General features: G+C 39.9%; 1 protein-coding gene across 1 annotated transcript in view; it reads left to right on the top strand.

Moving 5' to 3' along the window:
* EPS15 (epidermal growth factor receptor pathway substrate 15) overlaps window positions 1-20316 on the top strand; it is a 94216-nt gene that overhangs the window by 31358 nt on the left and 42542 nt on the right. Inside the window, exons 7-11 of the mRNA XM_075002549.1 lie at window positions 543-668; window positions 1518-1577; window positions 5085-5285; window positions 6027-6172; window positions 15064-15220. Of these exons, the coding sequence (XP_074858650.1) occupies window positions 543-668; window positions 1518-1577; window positions 5085-5285; window positions 6027-6172; window positions 15064-15220 (690 nt within the window). The remainder of the gene's footprint in view (window positions 1-542; window positions 669-1517; window positions 1578-5084; window positions 5286-6026; window positions 6173-15063; window positions 15221-20316) is intronic.

The following is a 20316-nucleotide window of genomic DNA, read 5'->3' as shown; positions in this document are numbered from 1 at the left end:
TCTGCAGAAATCTTTGATTGCATATTAGTAGAATTTAGCAAGTGTTAGATCCTCCACAAAACTCTCTGTAGTCTATGCAGAAAAAATGAGAGGACAGCCTGTAAGAGTACAAAAAATTCCTAATTGGATCACCTTGCGTATCAGGGTCTTGTTGTGACCTTGCAAATGTCACCACCATGATGAATTACTGCTCAATCTGTCAGTATCCAGGCTACTTCTGCAGCTTCTTTGAGGAATGTTCCCATTAGAAACACTTGGAACAGAATCTCTATACAGACTTTTGCACAATGTTACACAATTATTGAAGCACCTGGAACAGATGCTAATCTGGTAGCAATCCTTTAATTTTTGTGTACGTATTGTGAGAGTCCCCACTATCAAAGAAGCACTGGCTGGGATTCACTTAGTGGACTAATTCATGCACAAGCACTTGAATAAATGTTTACTTACCTGTAACTGTTGTTCTCTTGAGTTATGTGTCTTTGTTGTGTAAGTATTCCCATTACCAATATTATAAATCTGTTTATCTTCTACTCTCTCAGCTGGAAGAAAAGGCCAAATATGATGCTATCTTTGATAGTCTGAATCCTGTGAATGGATTTTTGTCAGGTGATAAGGTGAAACCTGTACTGCTAAACTCCAAACTACCAGTGGATGTCCTTGGAAGAGTAAGAACATAATTTAAACTAAAATTAATGGGCTACTGACTTGATTGTGACTCATAGATAAGATAATTACTAATTAGAGAAATATGTGGGTATTCAGAGATATCTTTAGTAATAGAAAGGTAACTGAGATATTGCAAAATGACCGTGCTCTCCTTTACAAAATTAATTTGTATGTTTTTAAAGACAGTTTTCTGTAGTTGAAGATTATTTAGTTGTGTATATATGTAAAACACTTGATTTTTTTATTTTTATTTTTATTTTTTTTTGCCCATGTGGTAGGCTTTACAAAGTCCTGGCTAAAATAGTTTAGTTGGAATTGGTTCTGCTCTGGGCAGGGTGCTGAACTAGGTGATATCCTGAGGTCTCTTCCAATCCTTATCCCCTATGATTCTGTGTAGTTATTTTCCCTGCTTCTTTAAAAGGTACATACAGTTAAAGGAGTAAACCAAATTGATAAATGTATGTTTTGTTTAAAAATATATCTTCGCAGTTATTCTGTAAAGTTGCTGTATCAATTTTCCCTTTAATGTATTGGGCTGCTTATTTGCATGCGTGTGTGTGTGTGTGTGAATAAAATATGTTAACATTTACTTTGAGGGAGATTCAGTGATGTTGTCTTACCCTTTCTCTATACCTTCAGAAAATAGCTTTCTTTCACAACTTATTCCAATGCACAATGCTGACTGAAAACTAGTGCTGATGGAAATTTTCCATATCTTGTGGTGCTTCCTACTTGAGAGGGTTGTAGGATCTTTTTGAAATCTGAAACCAGATAGCTTTACTTCTGCTTTTTGACATTTCAGGTATGGGGTTTGGGATCAATCACATACATATTTTGGTTCTCTTTAGGTTTGGGAACTAAGTGATATTGACCGTGATGGAATGTTGGATCGCGATGAATTTGCAGTTGTAAGTACACTGTTTCATTCAGTTTCATAATTCTGCAAACCTAATAATAAATGCCAAACATTGGGATACTAGTTCTTTGGACTACATATTTTTTCATTAATTTCTCCTTTATTTTTGTTCATTGTCGTAGCTTAAGCCACAGTGGCAGTCTAAATTCTCATCAGTTCTTTTCCTTACCTCTCAGGGTCCAGCAATCACTTGGCAGAGTGAACTCCTGAAGCTTTTCGCATTTGAGATGTTAGGTCATGTTCATGTATCTATGAAAATGTAACTTTTTTTAACCCACAAACCAGGGGATAGTTCCTTCTGGTTATCATGTGAGCATACAATGTTGTAGTCCCATGTCCCAGGGTTCTTTGTTTTCAAAGGACATTGCAGACATGCTCACCTTTAAGATAATCTTTCCTTCTTGAGGTGGGGACTATTTGGGCATAAATTGCCTCCACATAGTTTCTACAAGACAAGGAATCTCATTCCAGATCATTTTCTTGTCTAGGATTTCTGTAGTTATGTTTGGATAGAGAATTTCATGTGTGGTGTGCTTTTTACTTTCACAAATAGGTACACATACTTGTCATAGCAAGAAATCCTTGTCAGAGTAATCATTTTAAGAATCTGTATGCAACTCTAACATGAATTACTACTATCTTTTCTCCATCAGATTAAGCTTTAACAGCATGTGCTATTAAATGCTGATACTTCAAATGAATAAAAAGAAAGCTTTTCTTTGGGAGGCCAGTGGAGAAGGCTCTAGAGTCTTGAAATATAAAAGCAAGCACAGGTTTTTGACCTTCCTCAAATTTTTATATTGTCTCAGTATATCGTATACAGGAATTGATTCAGTTTAGGAATGGAGACAGAGAAAAATTGTTTTACAGGTCCAACCAAATATCCAAATCCTGGCACACGGGGAAGGCACAAGTGCCCTTGTGGTAGATATGCAATCAACAACATTTTTAAATTCAAAAACATATTCTGCATTGTTATTGAGGGACCAGATTGAACAGCTGGAATAACTGATGCATAAGGATGAGCATAAAACACTGACTCTTCATGTTGCTCGTTTGTCATCTCCCTCTGTTTTGGTGCCAGTCTTTTGGTTCTTCATAAAATACAGAAAAGTTGAACTTACATAGACAAAAATAAAATAAGGAGCTCGCTTTCACTTTATTTTGAAGATGAAGATTAAATGAAACCTGTTGTAGACTTGCACTGATCTTGAGTTAGTCACAGGGGTGCATTCAGTACTTAGGTCAAATGGAGTGGAAAGGACCGAGTTATCAGGGTGAGGAAGTTTTTTGTTTTTTTGTTTTTATTTTATTCCCCATCCCCCCACGGTTAGCAAAATGTACAGTACAAGTAGTACAAAGGTTCAAATGTAAGTGCTTATTAAGATAGTATTTTATACTTTTGTGTAAGCTGTTTGAAAAATGAGGTAAAAATTCAGATCTCTGCAATGGAAATAAGGTATGCATGCCAAGAGCTCGCCTTTAATTTGGGCTTCCAGAAAGTGACTCAGCAATAGCTTCTTCATATTTGAGTTCAATATTGGAGAGTTTTTAGGAGTGACTTCATAATAAAAGCTTTTGGATTTCTTGGACAAAAAGGCCAAGAGGGAAAACACCATTCTTTCTTTGTCTTATTGACAAGCATCAATATTTTGAGGGCATGGCTGAAACTCTGCATCTATGACATGTGCACATGAGTATTTAGGCAGCTTTAAGGAGACAGAAATAAGAATATCCTGGAAGATGAAGGTAACTACAAAATACTTTACTTGTGACGAAGCTGGCAGTTTTCACCTGTGCTGTCACTTGTTTCAAATTCTTCTAAAATCAGCTCTCCAAATCTTCCGTCAACTGTAGTTGTGGATGTAACTTCATGAGCACTGTGCTAATTCACTTGTAGAGTATTCATCTTTGACATACTTATGACTTCTGTATATGTGTGTGTGTGTGTGTGTGTGTGTGTGTTTATAATTTTCACATTTAGCTGAGTGCCAAAATGGTTTATTCATGAAGTTGAGGGACAATTAGCATACAATGCAAGTGAAGGGATGGTAATTAACTTAATGGATAGTCTATAAATTCTTGTAAAATATCATGTATTAAAAAGTGACCCTTTTTAAAATTTGAACCTTCCTAAAGTATAGCCCCTCAGTGAAAGTCAAGTGGAATGATGACTAGTGAATATAAACACAGGTCAGCCACCTATCTCCACGGAGGAAGGATGTTGGAGGTGCTGGCAATGAAGGAAGACAGTCTCAACAGCAAGGGAAGGAGATGCTTGCTGCAGAAGCCAGCTAGCTCTCCCCCCATGACCATGAGTGTCTCTGAAACCCATTGGCCATTTTGGGGAGAGGAGGATACTGATTGGACAACATATGCCAGCTGCTGGGATTTAATTTGGAGCACAAGCTATGTGTAGCCTCTTCAAGCTCTGTTATATTGTCAAAATTTGTACACTTGGCCTGGTATTTAACTACTGAAATTGTTTCCTAATATGCAGACCCACAAGTGGTGGTTGCTATATCATCCACCAACTTTCTGCAACTAATCTAAAGGGTATTAAACTCCTCCAGTGAAGGATTTATTTACTTGGCAGAGAACATCAAGACAAAAGTTTCATGGGGCAAGCCAGAGAGAACAGAAAGATGGATTCCAGTTTGAGACAGCTTGCAGACAGAGAAAAATGACTGTCAAAGAATACTATCTCCACTCATCTGAAGCACTTATCTTACCCACAATATCTCGTGACCTAATAAAATTGTTAGCTTTTAAGGTGCTATAGGACTGCTTGTTGTTTGTGTGCCTAATAAAGATTTCTCAGATATTTTTCTTCTTACAATAAGGAGGATTGCTTGGGCTTGATATTTTGGCAAAGTGTACTATTCTTCTTTGGGATGGGATTCCTATGAAGTTAGCAGGCTAGAAATGCTGTAACTTGGCCCTGCTTCTTTGGTTTATGTTTAGAAAACATCACGCTTTTCTAATGTAGATTTACCTTGGTGGTCTCCTGTGTTTGAATCAGTTTCTAATGCACACCTTGAGCCTGGTGGCTGTACTTGGTTATTCATAGGCTTTTCTATAGTGCTCATTCCTTTCCTGGTTTGTATAGTAGTTCTTGAATTTAAGTATGTGCTAGCTGCATTTCATCACTTCTGAAGAAAACAGGAAAGGGAATGAAGTGCTGAGTTGCTGAGCTAACAGTGAGGTGACACTGAGGTTATAACTATCCCCAGAAATTGGCAAGAGAAGATAGGAATCTAAATAGCAACAACTAACAAGGGAGGACTGACTGATCGTTGTAAATCTTATTATAAAATGTATCCTAGAAAGTGCTAGATAACTTCCACCTCTAAGTTGCAGGCTGCTTTGTTTTGTGAAAAGTTTTGTTTGTTTTAAATGACTTCAGAACTACTGTTGGTTACTTTTTAAAATGAGGATAAATTAAAACAAACCAATCCAGTTTAATGCTGTGACCATCATATCTTGTTTTCATGTTCAGGCCATGTTCTTGGTGTACTGTGCTTTGGAAAAGGAACCAGTGCCAATGTCTTTGCCTTCAGCCTTGGTGCCACTTTCTAAGAGAAAAACTATCAGTATTCCAGGAGCAGGGCAGTTGATCCCATCTTCAACATTTGCTAAAGATTCTCATCAGTCCATGTCTCCTGTTGGTATTTTATCTGCCAAAGCACCACTAACACAGGTACAGTCCTAGAACTGGTGTGCGCTAAAGTGTTTTTAAGTCACTGCCTGGTCATACTGACTACCTTGATCCAGTGGCTGTTTTTGACTTTGTTTCTATCAGTATGTTCACTGATGGCACTTACAAATTGAGAAAAGCAAAGAGGGATTAACCATCTGTGAAAATGTTTACTGGAAGTGATTTTTGGATATTTTCTTCTTCAGGAAAAACTTTGTATGCATTTGTAAATTTTGATCAAGAAGTGCTTATTGTAAAGCATTTGAGCCTCATGCAAAGGTCAAAACATTAAGAAGAGTATATTTAACCTCCCCCTACCCCCAAACAAAATAGCCCAACCACATAACCAGATGACATCTGTCTGATCTGGCACACAGACAGATCTAGTAATCAGCAGGCAAGTGATTTACAAGAAAACTAAATGTATGTTTATGGGATGTGAGGGATTAGTGATAGTATACTGGGTAGCCAATGCGAGTAACAATGAAGTGAGACAAGGTCAGGAATGTATTCTTCAAATAATTGAGTCCTGGGGTATTTCCAAAAAGTAGCCATTGAGACAAAATGTCTTTTCTGTTCTGGTCATGACAATCGAGCAGTTGAGAAAAGATCTTTCCAAGCTGTGTAAATGCAGTTATTTGTTGTGAAGAATGATTGAAAATTTAGTACTAGAATTATATCTTGTTCCTTGAGATAAAAATATATTTGTATTCAAAGAGACTTACCTATTGATTTTTCTCTTAGTGGGTTGTATCACCTGCCGACAAAATCAAATATGATGAGATTTTCCTGAAAACTGACAAAGATATGGATGGTTTTGTCTCAGGGGTGGAAGCCAGAGAGTTATTCTTAAAAACAGGACTGCCTTCTGCCTTACTAGCTCACATCTGGTAAGAATTTTTCTATGTAACTTTTTAAAAAAATAGAACTTCTTTTTCTCTCCACATATACCGTTTATGAAACATGACACATTGATCGTTCTGAAGCCTGAAGTCTTCTGTTTAACTATGGAATGGGTGCAGTATGAATAACAGCGGTGTGTTTGCTTCTTCCTTTATCTCAAAGAATTGTATCTAGAGGTGAGAGGCTTAGTGCCCCTCATCTGGTCATTTACCCTTCAGCCTCTCCGAGTTTTCATCATTAGTTCTCTGATAATCATGACAGTTATGATAATACTGGGTGTCTCTGATATCCACGTTAAATGTCCGTCCTGTCTTCTACATGATATGGTCCATAGAACCTTTTTACAGTAGGTACTTTAGACTGTTTGCAGCTTGGGGGCAAAACCTGAGTTGTCATTGGCAACAGGGGAATATCCTTTCTCCTGGAGTTTCCTCCGTTTTTCTGTGTCTGTGCAGTGTTAGGCAGGCTTAACCAGACTTCCGTGCTGCAAAGCTTTTATGAGCACAATTCCAAACTTTATTTTAAATTGTTAGACTAGCAGGTTGGTGCAGTAATTTATTTATGTGATTTCCAGCCATGTCACAAGGCTGCATTTGATTTTTGGGGAGATTGTTTCCTCAGCTCCGTTTTCCCCTTCTGCGAAGTACACAGTATTTGGCGTTTTTGTAGACCTTGGGGGGGAGGGGGGGATGGAAAGAGATCATGTAAGAACTGAGAAAAGCCAGAGTCAAAAGGAAGGGTCTATCATTATTGATCTCACCTTCCTTCACAAGTAAAATGTCTAGTTGGGGAGCTCTGGCCAGCTTTGAGGTCAGAACATAATTTTCTGTTCACAGTCCAGTCTTGGAGTCATTTCAGCCTTTCTTCCACTGGCAGGAAAGGAAAGAGGCGGGATTGAAGGGCCAGCTGTGCTAGGCAAGATGCAGCCTAGGCCAGCTGGGAGTCACCTGAGCCTCCTCTCCTGGCAAGAAAGAAAACAGATAGGACTGGGTAAGCAGCCCATTTCTGTGATGGGATTGAAGGCAGAAGGTCATCATGCTACATGGGAAACCTCAGCTGAGTTATTTCTCTGGTGGTTAGGGATTTGGTGTTTCTAACTGGAGAGGGTACGAACTGAAGGTATTTCCTCTTTATTATATAGACCTGTCAAAGGCAGCCAAGTCCAGACAGCCTGTTCTCAGCTCCCCGTTTTGTCATGAAAACTTACAGGTAGCTGACCGATAGAGTCAGCTGAAGGTTCATATTTCAGTGCCTGAGCATTCAGTGCTGACTGATGGATGGTGGTCTGGTATGGTCCCTCTCAACCAATGTATGACTGAGGGGATTTTTTGTACATAGTAAAGGGAAAAAAGTGGGTTTCAAACTTGCTTGAGGTGGAAATATAAGGTCTCTGAATGTCTGATCTCAAAAATCCCAGACATTTTAATGATACAGTGGGAGACTTTTTGGAAAACTTACATTGTTCAGAGTAATTAGAAAAGTCAGCTTGCAATGTTGGCTTCCTGGAAGACACAGTTATGGAAGGAAATGTTTGTCGTGTCAAGTTGAAGCTGTGAAGCATAACAGGAGAAAATACCTCTTTGCAGGTGGTAGTTCAGGGTCTGTTGGTACCCTCTATTGCCCCTGAGTTATCTGCAGGTTTCCCAGCCCTATCTGGAATTGCTTATAGTTTTGGTCAAACAAGATCGTTAAGTATTGTGTACAGAGGTACCTGATGGAGCTGTGCAAGAACTTCAGGAACTGCTTTGTCCTATTTGCCATCTCAACAACCCATAGAAAGACAACAATTAGACCGAATAATCTATCTACTTCATACTGGAGCACTGCAGTGCATTCCATCCTGTTTTAACCTCAGTGGATCATGGAAATGCAGAACAGTAAACCTCTTATTTAGCTAGCTTTCATAGTGATCACTCTCTTTAAACCTTTCCTATTTATTCATCCTTGGGCAGTTCATAAGATTTGCAGATCCAGGACAGCATGTTTCGTTTTGCTGCTTTGATTACTGTTTGATCTTTATACGTGCTCCCAGGGCCCTCTCCAAGGTTGTGTTAGCAATAATTTATTGGGTTTTTGGGAAGAGGAAGTTTAACTGGCTGCCTTTTTTTTTTTTTTTTTTTTTTTTTAAATAAATCTGAGTTCTGTACAGAGAGGAAGTGATGTAATTCCTGCAGTATGTTGGGTTCAGGGCAGACATGGTACTAGGAAAGTCCGTCGCAGGCTTGGGCTGAGGATAAAGGAGTATTATGTACAAAGTCTTATTTCAGAAGAATGTTAACAGAAGATGGAGATGGCCATAAACCAGCAGTACACAAGTCACAGAAACAAAAATCTAATTCTTGTTGGAATCTCTTATGAATCTTCATCTCAAACACTCAGTGATCAAATTCATATTACACCTTCCCAGTAATTAAATATATTCCTCCTCTTCCCCCCTCCCCCCAGTATCTCACCCTGTCTCATCTGTTGGCAGAGCTCTAGCTGCAGTGATGTATTCTCTGCTTCCTCCACTGGTGAATGCAGATAGTAACTTGTTTTTATAATGGGAGCTTACAAACTTGGTTCAAGAAATGGATGCCAGAAAGATACAGCACAGCACCCGCCAGGTGGAACAATGATTCACTGAGGACCTGGAGAACTGTTCCTTCAATGGATGACAGTCCTTTTCTGGTGATGAAAGTGAATGTATTTGATGGTGTTTTTATAGTAGCTGCGAAGAACACAATCAGCATGTACCCCAAAGAATTTCTTCTTCCTTGTGTAAAGCAGAATTTCCTATCTCCATGAGCACAGCTGATATGAGGGAGAGATGAATACTAAGACTTATGTGGCGGAAGTTGGATTAGTCGTATGGTTGCTGCATCCAGAAGTATCTTTCTTATTACGTACTTTAAAGTGCTGACGATTGATCTCTTTGCCTCTGGAAAAAGTTAAGTGCCCTGTGGCACATTGGTGTCGTGCTGGGGTATGAGATATTGAATGACATGTTGCAAAGGTGGACTAAGTTCCCTCTATACATCTTCCCACTTTTTTCAGCTGTGCCCCAAGACAACACAAAAGATCACTGTCATGCTTGCATTCCTGTTTCTGCCTTTCTGGCTGAGAAGGCTATGTTTCTTTCTTACGGAGCCAGATATGTTTAAAAGGAGTACTTGGATGACGTGATTATGGCTCAGTGAAAAGTCAAGAGATGTAACTTCTACAGGTTGGAGCAAAGTCCATAGTTGAATTATCATGTTAAACTAGTTTAAAAAAAAAGCAGTCAAGTAGCACTTTAAAGACTAGCAAAATAGTTTATTAGGTGAGCTTTCGTGGGACAGACCCGCTTCTTCAGACCATATCCAGACCAGAACACACTCAATATTTAAGACACAGAGAACCAAAAACAGTAAGCAAGGAGGACAAATCAGAGAGAGATAATCAAGGTGAGCAAATCAGAGAGTGGAGGGGTGGGGGGGAAGATCGAGAGTTAGATCTTTCTCTGATTTGTCCTCCTTGCTTACTGTTTTTGGTTCTCTGTGTCTTAAATATTGAGTCTGTTCTGGTCTGGATATGGTCTGAAGAAGTGGGTCTGTCCCACGAAAGCTCACCTAATAAATTATTTTGCTAGTCTTTAAAGTGCTACTTGACTGCTTTTTGTTTTGATAGTGTATAAACTAGCACGGCTTACTCTCTGTTACTAGTTTAAAAAAAGCTTTGAGTTCCGCTTTATTGTGGGTGTCCCTGGGGGAAAAAAAAAGACAGTCTCTATAGCATAATCACATAATATTCAAGAGAAAATTCTGTATAAATCCCAACATTAAATACTTCATTAGGGCATCCTCCTTACCTTAATGATGACTAATACCTTGGAACTTTATTATGTTCCTTAAAGCACTACTCTGAGGAAACCCCTTGCAGGAGGTTTCCTTTAACATCTCTACCCATTAGCTGCTAGCAGATCTACTCTTTCCCCTGTTGGCTGGGACTTTTTATATGAAATTGAGATCTTTTATTCTGGGAGGATCCAGACTTGTACTTTTAATTGAGACAGGCTGTCCTCACAATGTCAGAACATTCCTTTGCTAAGCGTATGTTAACACTGCTGCAGTGCTGCAGTGTGGGCAGAGTAGCCACTCTTTATTACTACTGGGAAGCTCTCCCAGAGATTTTTAAGAAAACCTACTCCGAACAAGATAGGATAGCTTAATTGTCAGAGCTGCCTTCTATACTGTTGCTCTTCAGTTCTGAAATTTTTATTGCTTGAGTTGTCTTGAATGGCTGCACTGAAAGTGGCAGTGTAGACACAGCCACAGTAATTTTAAAGAAATATTCCACCTATACTTCTGCATTAAAGGCCAGTCTTCAGGAGCAGATGACAATCTCAGGGGAGAGTAGTCCTTCCTGTCTCCAGTGTTGAGATCTGTTAAGACCGCTATTATTTCATGATATTCTGCATAGTACTTTTGTTGGAAGTTTTCTACATATTCCTTAATATCCAGGAGAGGATATTTATACATAATCTATTTTGTTTTGGACATCTGTATTTACCTTTCTTACCCCGTGGGCATACTGCTATGAAAATCCATTGTAATGGATATGTAGCTCTTAGCAAGAAGAATAAGAAAAGTTATCTGTGCTTTCCTGAATTTCCTTTAATCAAGTAATGAGATCCATTGATCTTGACCACCTTGGAGACAAACTCTACTCAAAATAGCAAAGAAAATTGGCATCTGAAGATTTGGGTTGTTTTTTAGGTGGAATTTGCTGTGCTTAGCAGTATGATATGTTGTGATGTTTTTTCCTCCAATTATATTTAATGCATTATGTAATTTAGGAAAGTAGATTTAAATTATCCTGACTGTGGAAGTTGTCAGTTGGAGGAAATTTGATGAGGTGTGATGTTCCCATGCTTCCAGTGACAGAGGGGACCATTTGTGTTCCCAACTTAACAGGCTGAAGTACGCTTTGTAGTAGATCTGTGGCCCTTAAATCTCAAAGAAAGGAAAATTTTCAAATAAATAGAATTCATTTTCATATTTTGAATCTTGCTAAATTCTTGACCTTAATTGGATCTACTGTTACCACAAACCTACCCCGGACGAAGAACTGAACATCAGAATTGGGAAGGCAGCTACTATTTTTGGCAGACTTATGAAAAGTGCATGGAACAGTTCTAAGCTGACAGTGAAAACAAAGTTACTAATCTACGAGGCATGCGTATTGAGTATCCTACTTTGTGGTTCTGAGGCATGAACCATGTACTTGAACCAGGAGAAAAACTGAACAGCTTCCATCTTCACTGCCTCTGCAGAATTATGAATACCAACTGGCAAGATAAAGTTTCAAATGTACATGTCCTGTCAAGAGCTGGCATACCCAGCCTCATAGCAATCCTCTATGGCAGAAGACTGCGTTGGCTTGGTCATGTGAGAAGAATGAGTGATGAACGACTTCCCAAAGAAGTCTTCCTTGGGGAACTGTCATGTGGATTGAGAACAAGAGAAAGACCAAAGCTAAAGATACAAGGATACATGCAAAAACACCATGAAAAAATTCAACATCTATCCAAAATCCTGGGAATCTACATCATCAGACCGAAATACCTGGCAATGACTGTTACGACAGGGCATGTCATCCTTTGATAGTATACATGCAAGCCACGCAAAAGAACTTTGTCTGAGAAAGAAAAGCTCTCAGACTCAAAAATTCAGAAATAGACAGACGTGGTTATTGCAGTCGACCATGCAAATCCAATATTGGACGAATAAGCCATGAGAGAAGCTGCAGACTCAAACCGTGCCCACAGATCCTCACCACTGCTGCTAACCACCATCTCTCGAGATGAAAAGGGGCCATATATATGTATATATAGTTACTTCCTCTGGCAATAAGTTGCATAGTCTTATTATGAATTTTATCAATTTGGAATTGGCCAAAACTGATCTTTGTGGTACATGTTGGATTGAGAAATAGACTATCCTATATTTTTCTCTTTTGTAATGCATAAATTTACATTAATTGGTTTACATTTAAACTCTTCGGACCTATACCTGTCTCACAGAACTGGGTGAGACCTTGAGAGATCGAGTCCAGTCCCCTACACTCACAGCAGGATTTATCACCATCGCTGATAGACTTTATTTTTTTTTAATCTGTTTGCCTCAGATTCTTAAATGGCCCCTTCAACGATTGAACTCAAAATACTAGGTTTAGTGCCACAATGCTTAAGCCATTGAACTACCTCCCCCTTAAGATTTCATCTAGTGCCTTTTTGTGGGAGAATTTTTGTAAGCTTTAGATAAGGAAGTCCTGAATAATGTTTCAGTTCATATCTGAGGCATCATTTAGTACCCTGAGGATCGGTCTAGTAGCTGATTTCTTAACCTGGCTGTGCCACAAGTTAGCTGTTTGACTTTGAGCAAGTTAATTATGGCTTGGTTTTCCACCACTCTGAGGGCTGCAGAACCTCCTGAAATGAAGTGGGCCTTCAGGTTCTTAGCATCTTTGCAACTCACTCCATTTTTCAGGACTAAGATCCAAATGTTCATCATGTTGGGGCTCCACCTGGCTTGCCCTTTGGACAAAACCAACCAGTTGTTTTACAGGAATCAGTGAAATGTCCTGACTTAGATAATTCTCCCCACTTTTGTTCTGTCTCTGCAGTGATGGGCATACTGAGCTATATGTCCTAGCTGCAGAGCTCTTCCAAGGAAAATTCCAAAACTTTATTTCAGATTTCTGTAAACTTGGTTCCTTAACTCAACAATTCATCTGTATTCCAGAGCTGCATTTGTCTCTTGAGATATTTTGCCTCTCAGCTTTTATTCCTGAGATACAGAAATTTTTTGGTGGCCCTGCAACTGCTCAAGAAGAGAAGAAACAAGAGGGAAGAAAAATCTCTCTTCTGCTCCATCTCCTTTTATTAAGCATCTTGACAGGGATTTTAGGGCATGTTAGTAACACAGTGCATCCCTCCCCACTTAACCACCCCGTTTGGGCAGATGTCCTCTATTACCCTTTCTCAGGGCAGAAAAGAGCTCTCTAGAGCAGGGGTGTGCAAACGAGGGGAGACGCACCACATGGGGGAGGTGAATTTTGTAAAGGGGATGCAGCATAATTGGCTTAACCAATCCTGGAGGCAGAAGATATCTTACCACCCACTTTAAGCATTTGGGGCATCACTGGCATGTCACCCCCTTGCTTTAGAGGGGTAGGGGGAGGTATTGCTGGGGACAGCAGCCACTTCTTTAACCTCTCCCCTGGTGTTGAGCTGGGGGTAAGTGTCAGTGCAGGCTCCGTGCCCTACACCTGGCTTTCAGCTGTTGCGGCTGGGCTGATGGGTGATGTTTCGTCTGCCCTTTCCTGCCCACCTCAGAAAGAATGCATGTCCCTGGCTGTGCAGCCCATGCCCAGGGAAACTCTGTTCCTGGGCCCGCCGGTCTGCTCCAGGCTTCACCTCCCCCTCATTCAGTATCAGGGTCCTGCTTGCTGCGAGAGCAGCCTGGCTCCCCTGTGCTGGGCTGGGCAGGGCACAGACTGGGCCATAGAAGGGGATGGTACATACATAGCGGCAGGGCAGAAGCCCTGTGGCACTGTCTGGAGCCCCTCAACTGTGGGTTTGCCTGGGTCTTTTGGCTTCAGACCCCTTGTGCCCCCAGTAGCGTGGCCAGCACTCCCAGCAGACGCTGTGACAAAAACAGTGGGTGGCTGCCTCATCCGATGGTCACTCTTTCAGGGTTTTCTCTGTAACCTGCAAGAGTGAAATTGACTTTCTTTAGCAAAAACAATGTTGGGCCTCCAATGATTCTGCACCAGGCTTGAAGAGGAGGCCCTGGCAGACTGATGGGCAGATGGAGACTGCTGGCCTTCTCTGCTCTGCCTAGAGCAAGAGTGTGCAAAGTGAGGAGTGCATGAAATTTTCTAAGAGGGCTGTGGCGCAATTGCCCTCCCCCACAGCCTCTGCTGGCTTGCACCCACTGCCTCCACTGCTGCTGAGGAGTGTGAAGCATCACTTCTGGGAGACCAGGGGGCCCTGCTAATTGCAGGGACCAAAAAGGGGGCCTGATGTAAAAAGTTTGCTCACCGCTGCTCTGGACGAGGATAGGATCAAATTCAATGGTGTGTAACCTTCAGCCTTTTGTCCATGAAGGCAGTAATGTCAGAAGAGCAGTGTCCTAAATTAAAAAAAAAATAACAAACCAAAACAAAAACCTCTGCTAGTCCATTTAGGCTGCATGAGCAGCCACAATACTCGGCTAACTTGTCACTTTTGCCCCCTTGGGCTATGTATGGAAAGTTTTGGGTACAATATGAATGTCTGAGAATCTGAAACATGGGGTCCTCGCTGCTGCCACCATGTAGTTGGGGTGACTAGGCAGCAAGTGTGAACAATCAGGATGGGTTGCGCTGTGGAAGGGGGCAGGCAGGGGGGGAGAGCAGCAAAAGACCTATGTAAGACACAGCCTCAAATATAGGGATGCTCCCTATACAGTCAGGACATCTGTTCACCTCACATATCTTCTCACATTTGGACACCTAGGAGAAGTGAGCACGTATGGCCCCATGTAGCAGAGAGGTATAAAACCATGGTACCTGCCAAAGTCCATTTCAGGACTTTTATTTTTGGGGAATCTTTTTGCAGTCCCAGTCTGCTCGTCAGGAGAGCCAGATGTTCTGTACCTGTGTACAAAATAAAGGTGAGTGACTGACAAAGAAGGGGCAAGAGAAGAGAATGATACACACTTTTCTCAGTGTTGAGGATTCATTTTAAAGCCAATATATAAGTGCTAGTTTCTGATATAATTTTCCACTGCCTGCACATACACTCCTAGACAATACAGTACTTCTAAAAATGAGGTATTATACTTAATCAGTTATTCTTTGTTTTTGTGTACAGGGCCCTCTGTGACACAAACGACTGTGGAAAGCTTTCAAAAGAACAATTTGCCTTGGCTTTCCATTTAATCAATCAGAAATTAATGAAGGGCATTGATCCTCCTCAGGTTCTGACTGCAGAAATGATCCCTCCATCAGACAGGGCCAGCTTACAAAAGGTAAGGATTTTGAGGTTTCTGCTTAAACAAACTAAACAAACTCTGAATTCAAGTGCTATTAATAAAACAAAGTTAAAACCTAATTTTAAGATCTATGCCATTAAAAGGTTGTGCTACCAAAGGAAAAAACAAGATTAATTGCCATGAATATATGTAGTGTTTTTGTCATTTTTCATCCATAAATATAATGACTTACATGACTGCTTTCTTAGTAAACTTATTTGTTACACCAAACCAAGGAAAGAAACCTTGCCGTTGAAGAACCATGAAATCCGCTTGTCCAAAGAATAAACTTATATGTGAATATCTAATGACAAACTTCATTGTGGACCTGAAATACTATATGCACAAATTATCCTTTCCCTTAATATTGAAACATTTTTAAAAAGTGGCATTTTCACATTTCCCTCTTTTGAAAAGTCACTCTCTACCAAAATAAGTTAACCACAGAGCTGTCAGAGGTTTAATTATTTTAAAGAGCCCCTTTAAAACTGTTTGTATAAATAATATTTCAAATGTCCTTCGGCCCCTTTGTCCAATAAACAGTTCTCTGTTGTACTGAGTCAGTGACTTTTAATTGCTTAAAGTTTTATTCAGTAGAGCAGCAGTCAGAGGTCACAGCAAAATGATGCACTGCAGTAGGTGTCATTGTTACTAACATATTCTCTTGGTTGTGCTAAACATTGATGTGGCTGTGTTACTTTCATTATAAACAGAATGAGAAATTCTCACCTGAAAGATGATAAACTAAATTTTGTATGACTTCCGAGTTTTCTGCAAGTGGTATTAATATTTTTTACATTGAGTTTAAAAAAAATAACCTGCTTTATTTGCACTTTTACTAATCTTTTTTGTGTGTTTGCTTTCTTTTCTGTCTTTTCCAGTTTGGACTATTTTTTCCATTCTACACCACTCTGCTTTACATCTTTATTATTCTGTCAGTTTCTTAACTCTGCTTTCTCAAGGTTAGAGGTTCTTTGGTTATCCTAATGTATAACATCTGCTGGTTTGAAAATGAACATTTCTAAATGTCTCTTCAGTAGTGTTTCATATAGCATAGCATTTTAAATCTCAGAGGGAGAGCCGTGTTAGTCTGTAACTTCAACAAATAACAAGCAGTCCTGTGGCACCTGAGAGACTAACAAATTTATTAAGTCATGGGCTTTTGTGGGTAAAACTCATGAAATGCGTATGACCTAATAGGATTTCAAGTAGATATTGGTTATTCTGATATCTGAAAATAATCACTCTTTTTCATAGACTAGCCTTTCACTCATAAGGGTCCAGTGTTGTTCTATAAACTTGAATTGATGCAATAAGTTGTTAGTTTACTCTATCAAAAAATGCTATCAGAGAAATGTAGGCATATCTGACGAAGTAAATGTTGGTAGCTATTGTATTTATATTTGCATGCTGCTGAAATTCAGAATAAAAGGTAACACATTTTATCCCATCAAAATTTCAGAGAAAATACTCATACAGTAGAAGCTTAATTTTGTGGCGTCCCTGAGAAACAGGGGAGGTTGCCAGATGATAAAACTTTCTGGTTAAAGTGGGGCCACTGGTCCTGCTCAGATGACCTTGCCTGGGGGAGCTGGCCCACTCCTGGAGGTTGTGGGGCGCACCCTACTGCTGCCATCCCCAGCAGGGCAGCTAACAGCACAGCAGCCAGCCCTTGCTGTGGGGGGTCTGGCAGCCAGCCCCCGTTTGTGGGGAGAAATTGGTAGCTCTGCCCATGCAGTCGACTCTGGCTTTTACTGTATCCCCAAACAGTTAGTTGGCATTATCACTGGAGCTAATATGTAGGTTTTTACAGAAGGTGCTGTGGAACATTTAATGTGCAAACCTTGATGTTTACGTTAGTTTTAGATCAATGTTGCTTTCTACTTTTTTTAGTGTATCATGTTATTGTCTCAGCATTTCTAAAATACTGAGGTTAACTGAGATTTGTAGTTAATTTTCACTTCCAATACACAGATGACATACAGAAAGATATGAATTTCAGTTGGTTCTGTAAATTTGTCTCTGACTTCTGAACTTTACAAGTCAATGCATGTATTTATTAAGCTGTTTTCTGGCTGAACATGCGGCTCTTCTCAATTTGTAATGTGTACAGCTAAGTGTGTCTGCTAAGGGATAGCTAAAAATCAAAGTCGGGGGAGAATGCTTCTGACAGCTATTTAAGTGGTATAATGCTGTGGCTTGTGTAAAATGAGAACTGTTCAGCTGTACCATTAGTCGTTTGAGTCCCTTAGTCAATGTGATGACATGCCAGCAGTAAAAAGTATCATTAAATTTAATCATATATTGCATGACTCATGGTTGGGGTAGAGGAAAGAAATGGATCGATAAATAACTATTTTCCTTGTAGATTTCTACCTTTAGTAGTGTCTGTCAGCAAGAATTACTATAATTGATTTCTTGGAGGAAAGAGAGTTGCCGATGTAATAAGTTAATTAATTTTCTGCAATTGTTCCAATTTTTCAATGTCCTTTTTATGATGCAGGCACCAGAACAAGATGAAATACTCCGGTATTCATCTTCCCAATGCTGTGTGCAGAAGTAATATCATGTTATAACTTCTCAGTTTATATACCCAAGGAATTTATTAGTTATTTTGCCACAGCAGCTTATTAAGCACTCCTGTTGCATTGCTTGTGCAGTATGCCCCCAATCCTTTTCACTCCCACTTTCTACAATACAACCACCCATGATGTAGGTATGGCCTGTGTTCCTTGTTCCTAGAGGTATAACTTTGTATATGGCCACATTAAAATGCGTTTTGAATGTACAGTTTACTACATGATCCAGGTTGTTGCATGTGATTGCTTTGTCCTTCTCGCTTTTTGTCACTTCACCACTCGATCTCATCCTTAATTTTAATTAGCAATGATTTTCGTATTTACTTATAGATCAGTGATGGACATGTTGAATAAGTATTGGACATAGTACCAATCCTTGCAGAACCCCACTAGCAACAGCCGTACTTCATCATGATTCCCCATTGAAAACAATTTTCCAATATCTGTCAATTTGCCAATTCTTTAATATTAGAGGTAGATTTCATTATTAGAGGGGAATTCAAGAAATGGCATGATGGAATGTTGTATGACAAGGGAGGCGGTGAAAGTATGTACTTTTCCTCAGCTGTATGTAGATCTTAAATTTCAATATCTTCTCAGCTATTTCTGAAAAAGCCTCAAAGATCTTTTAGTAGGCTTGGATTAAGGCCCATAAACATCTTCAAATCTCTTTAGAGATCAGATATAATGAAAGTGTTATGAACTGATTGCCTCTGTGGAGATAGTCAAGTAACGCTATGATCCTTCCATAAGTTCTGTGTGGCTGGACCCCTGGGGCTGATTGTATTTACAGTAAACTTACCTGGGTACCAGGGTACTCGTTTGCAGCTCAAAGGAAGTGGAGTGCAATGCTGTTTGGTTATCCTCCCTCTGTGCGTTTAAAATACGGAAACATTGCTTTTTGGGGGAGAAAAGTCCTAACTTTTTAAATGTATTAATTTCAATTTTCAGATGAGTGCAAATGCCATCATAAATCCTAGTTCACTGGGAATCCTGATCTGTGAAAAACAATTTTGCATTTTGATTGAGTGCAAGTTTGGATATGAAAGGAACTAGTCTTGGAGCTGCAGGGACCTTACATCTCCCTTGGCCAATGAGATGCCAATTTTTAAAGAGAGCTCCAGAGGTGATCCCAGCAATTACATACCAGTAAGCCAGACAAAAGTACTAAGAGAACTTGTTGAAAATGTCAGACACATAGATGAACATAATTTTTGGGGCAAGAGTCAACATGTTTTTTGTAAATGGAATTCATGCCTCGCCAATCTACTAGAATTCTTAGAGGGGCTCAACAAGTATGTGGACAAGGAGGATCCCGTAGGTACTAATTCGCTTATGTTTCCAGAAAGCCTGTGACAAGGTTCCTCACCAAAGGCTCTTAAGCAGTGTAAGTTGTTACAGGGTAAAAGAGAAGGCCCTTTCATGGGTTGAAAACTGGTTAAAAGATAAGAAATAAAGGGGTAGGTTTAACTAGCAGTGTCCCCCAGGAGTTGGTCCTGGGATCAGTCCTACTCGATATATTCAGAAATTGTCTGGAAAAGGGGGCAGTGAGGTGGCAAAATTTGCAAGTGATACAAAACTACTTCGTTGAGTTAAGTCCATACCAGATTGTGAAGAGCTACAAGGGGATCTCACAAAACTGGTGATGGGGCAGCCATGCAAAGTAATGCACATTGGAAAGCATAATTCTAACTATTCATGTACAATGATGGGGTCTAAATCAGCTGTTAACACTTGAGCGAGGTCTTGAAGTCACTGTAGTCTTCTCACAACATGCACTCCCTGTACAGCAGCAGTCGAGAGAGCACAGAGAGTATTTGGAAATCATAAAGGAACGGATAGATGATACAGAAGATGATGTGGTACAGCCACATCTTGGATACTGTATGCAAATGTGGTCACCCCATCACAAAAAAAAGACATATTAAGATTGGAAAAGATTCAGAAAAGGGCGATAAAAATAAGGGGGGTATAGAATGGATTCTGTATGAGGAGAGATTAATAAGATTGGGACTTTTCATCTTGGAAAAGAGACAACTAAGGGGGCATATGATAGAGGACTATGCAATCATGACTGGTGTGGAGAAAGTAAATAAGCAACGGTTATTTACTCTCCTAACATAAGATCTAGGGGTCACCAAATGAAATTAATAGACAGCAGGTTTTAAACAAAAATAAATACTACTTCAGTCTGTGGAACTCTTTGCCAGAGAATGCCGAGAATGTCAAGACAGTAACGGGATTCAAAAGCAAACTGTAAATTCATGGTGAATGCATCAATTGATGGCTAAAAGCCAAGATGGGAAGGAGTGGTGTCCATAGCCTCTGTTATAAGCTGGGAGTGGGCAGTCAGACAAATCAATTGACAATTATCTGTTCTTTTCATTCCCTTTGGGACATCTGCCATTGGCCACTACTGGGAGACAGGATACTGACTGAGTGGATCTTTGGTTTGACCCAGTGTGACTGTGCTTATGGTCACGTCAGGTTTGAAGTGAATTGCCATGTTTGTGT

The sequence above is a fragment of the Carettochelys insculpta genome, chromosome 9, assembly GCF_033958435.1.
Source record: "Carettochelys insculpta isolate YL-2023 chromosome 9, ASM3395843v1, whole genome shotgun sequence".
Lineage (NCBI taxonomy): Eukaryota > Metazoa > Chordata > Testudines > Carettochelyidae > Carettochelys > Carettochelys insculpta.
Note: the sequence above shows the minus strand (reverse complement) of the source record. Positions and strands in the feature narration are given on the sequence as shown.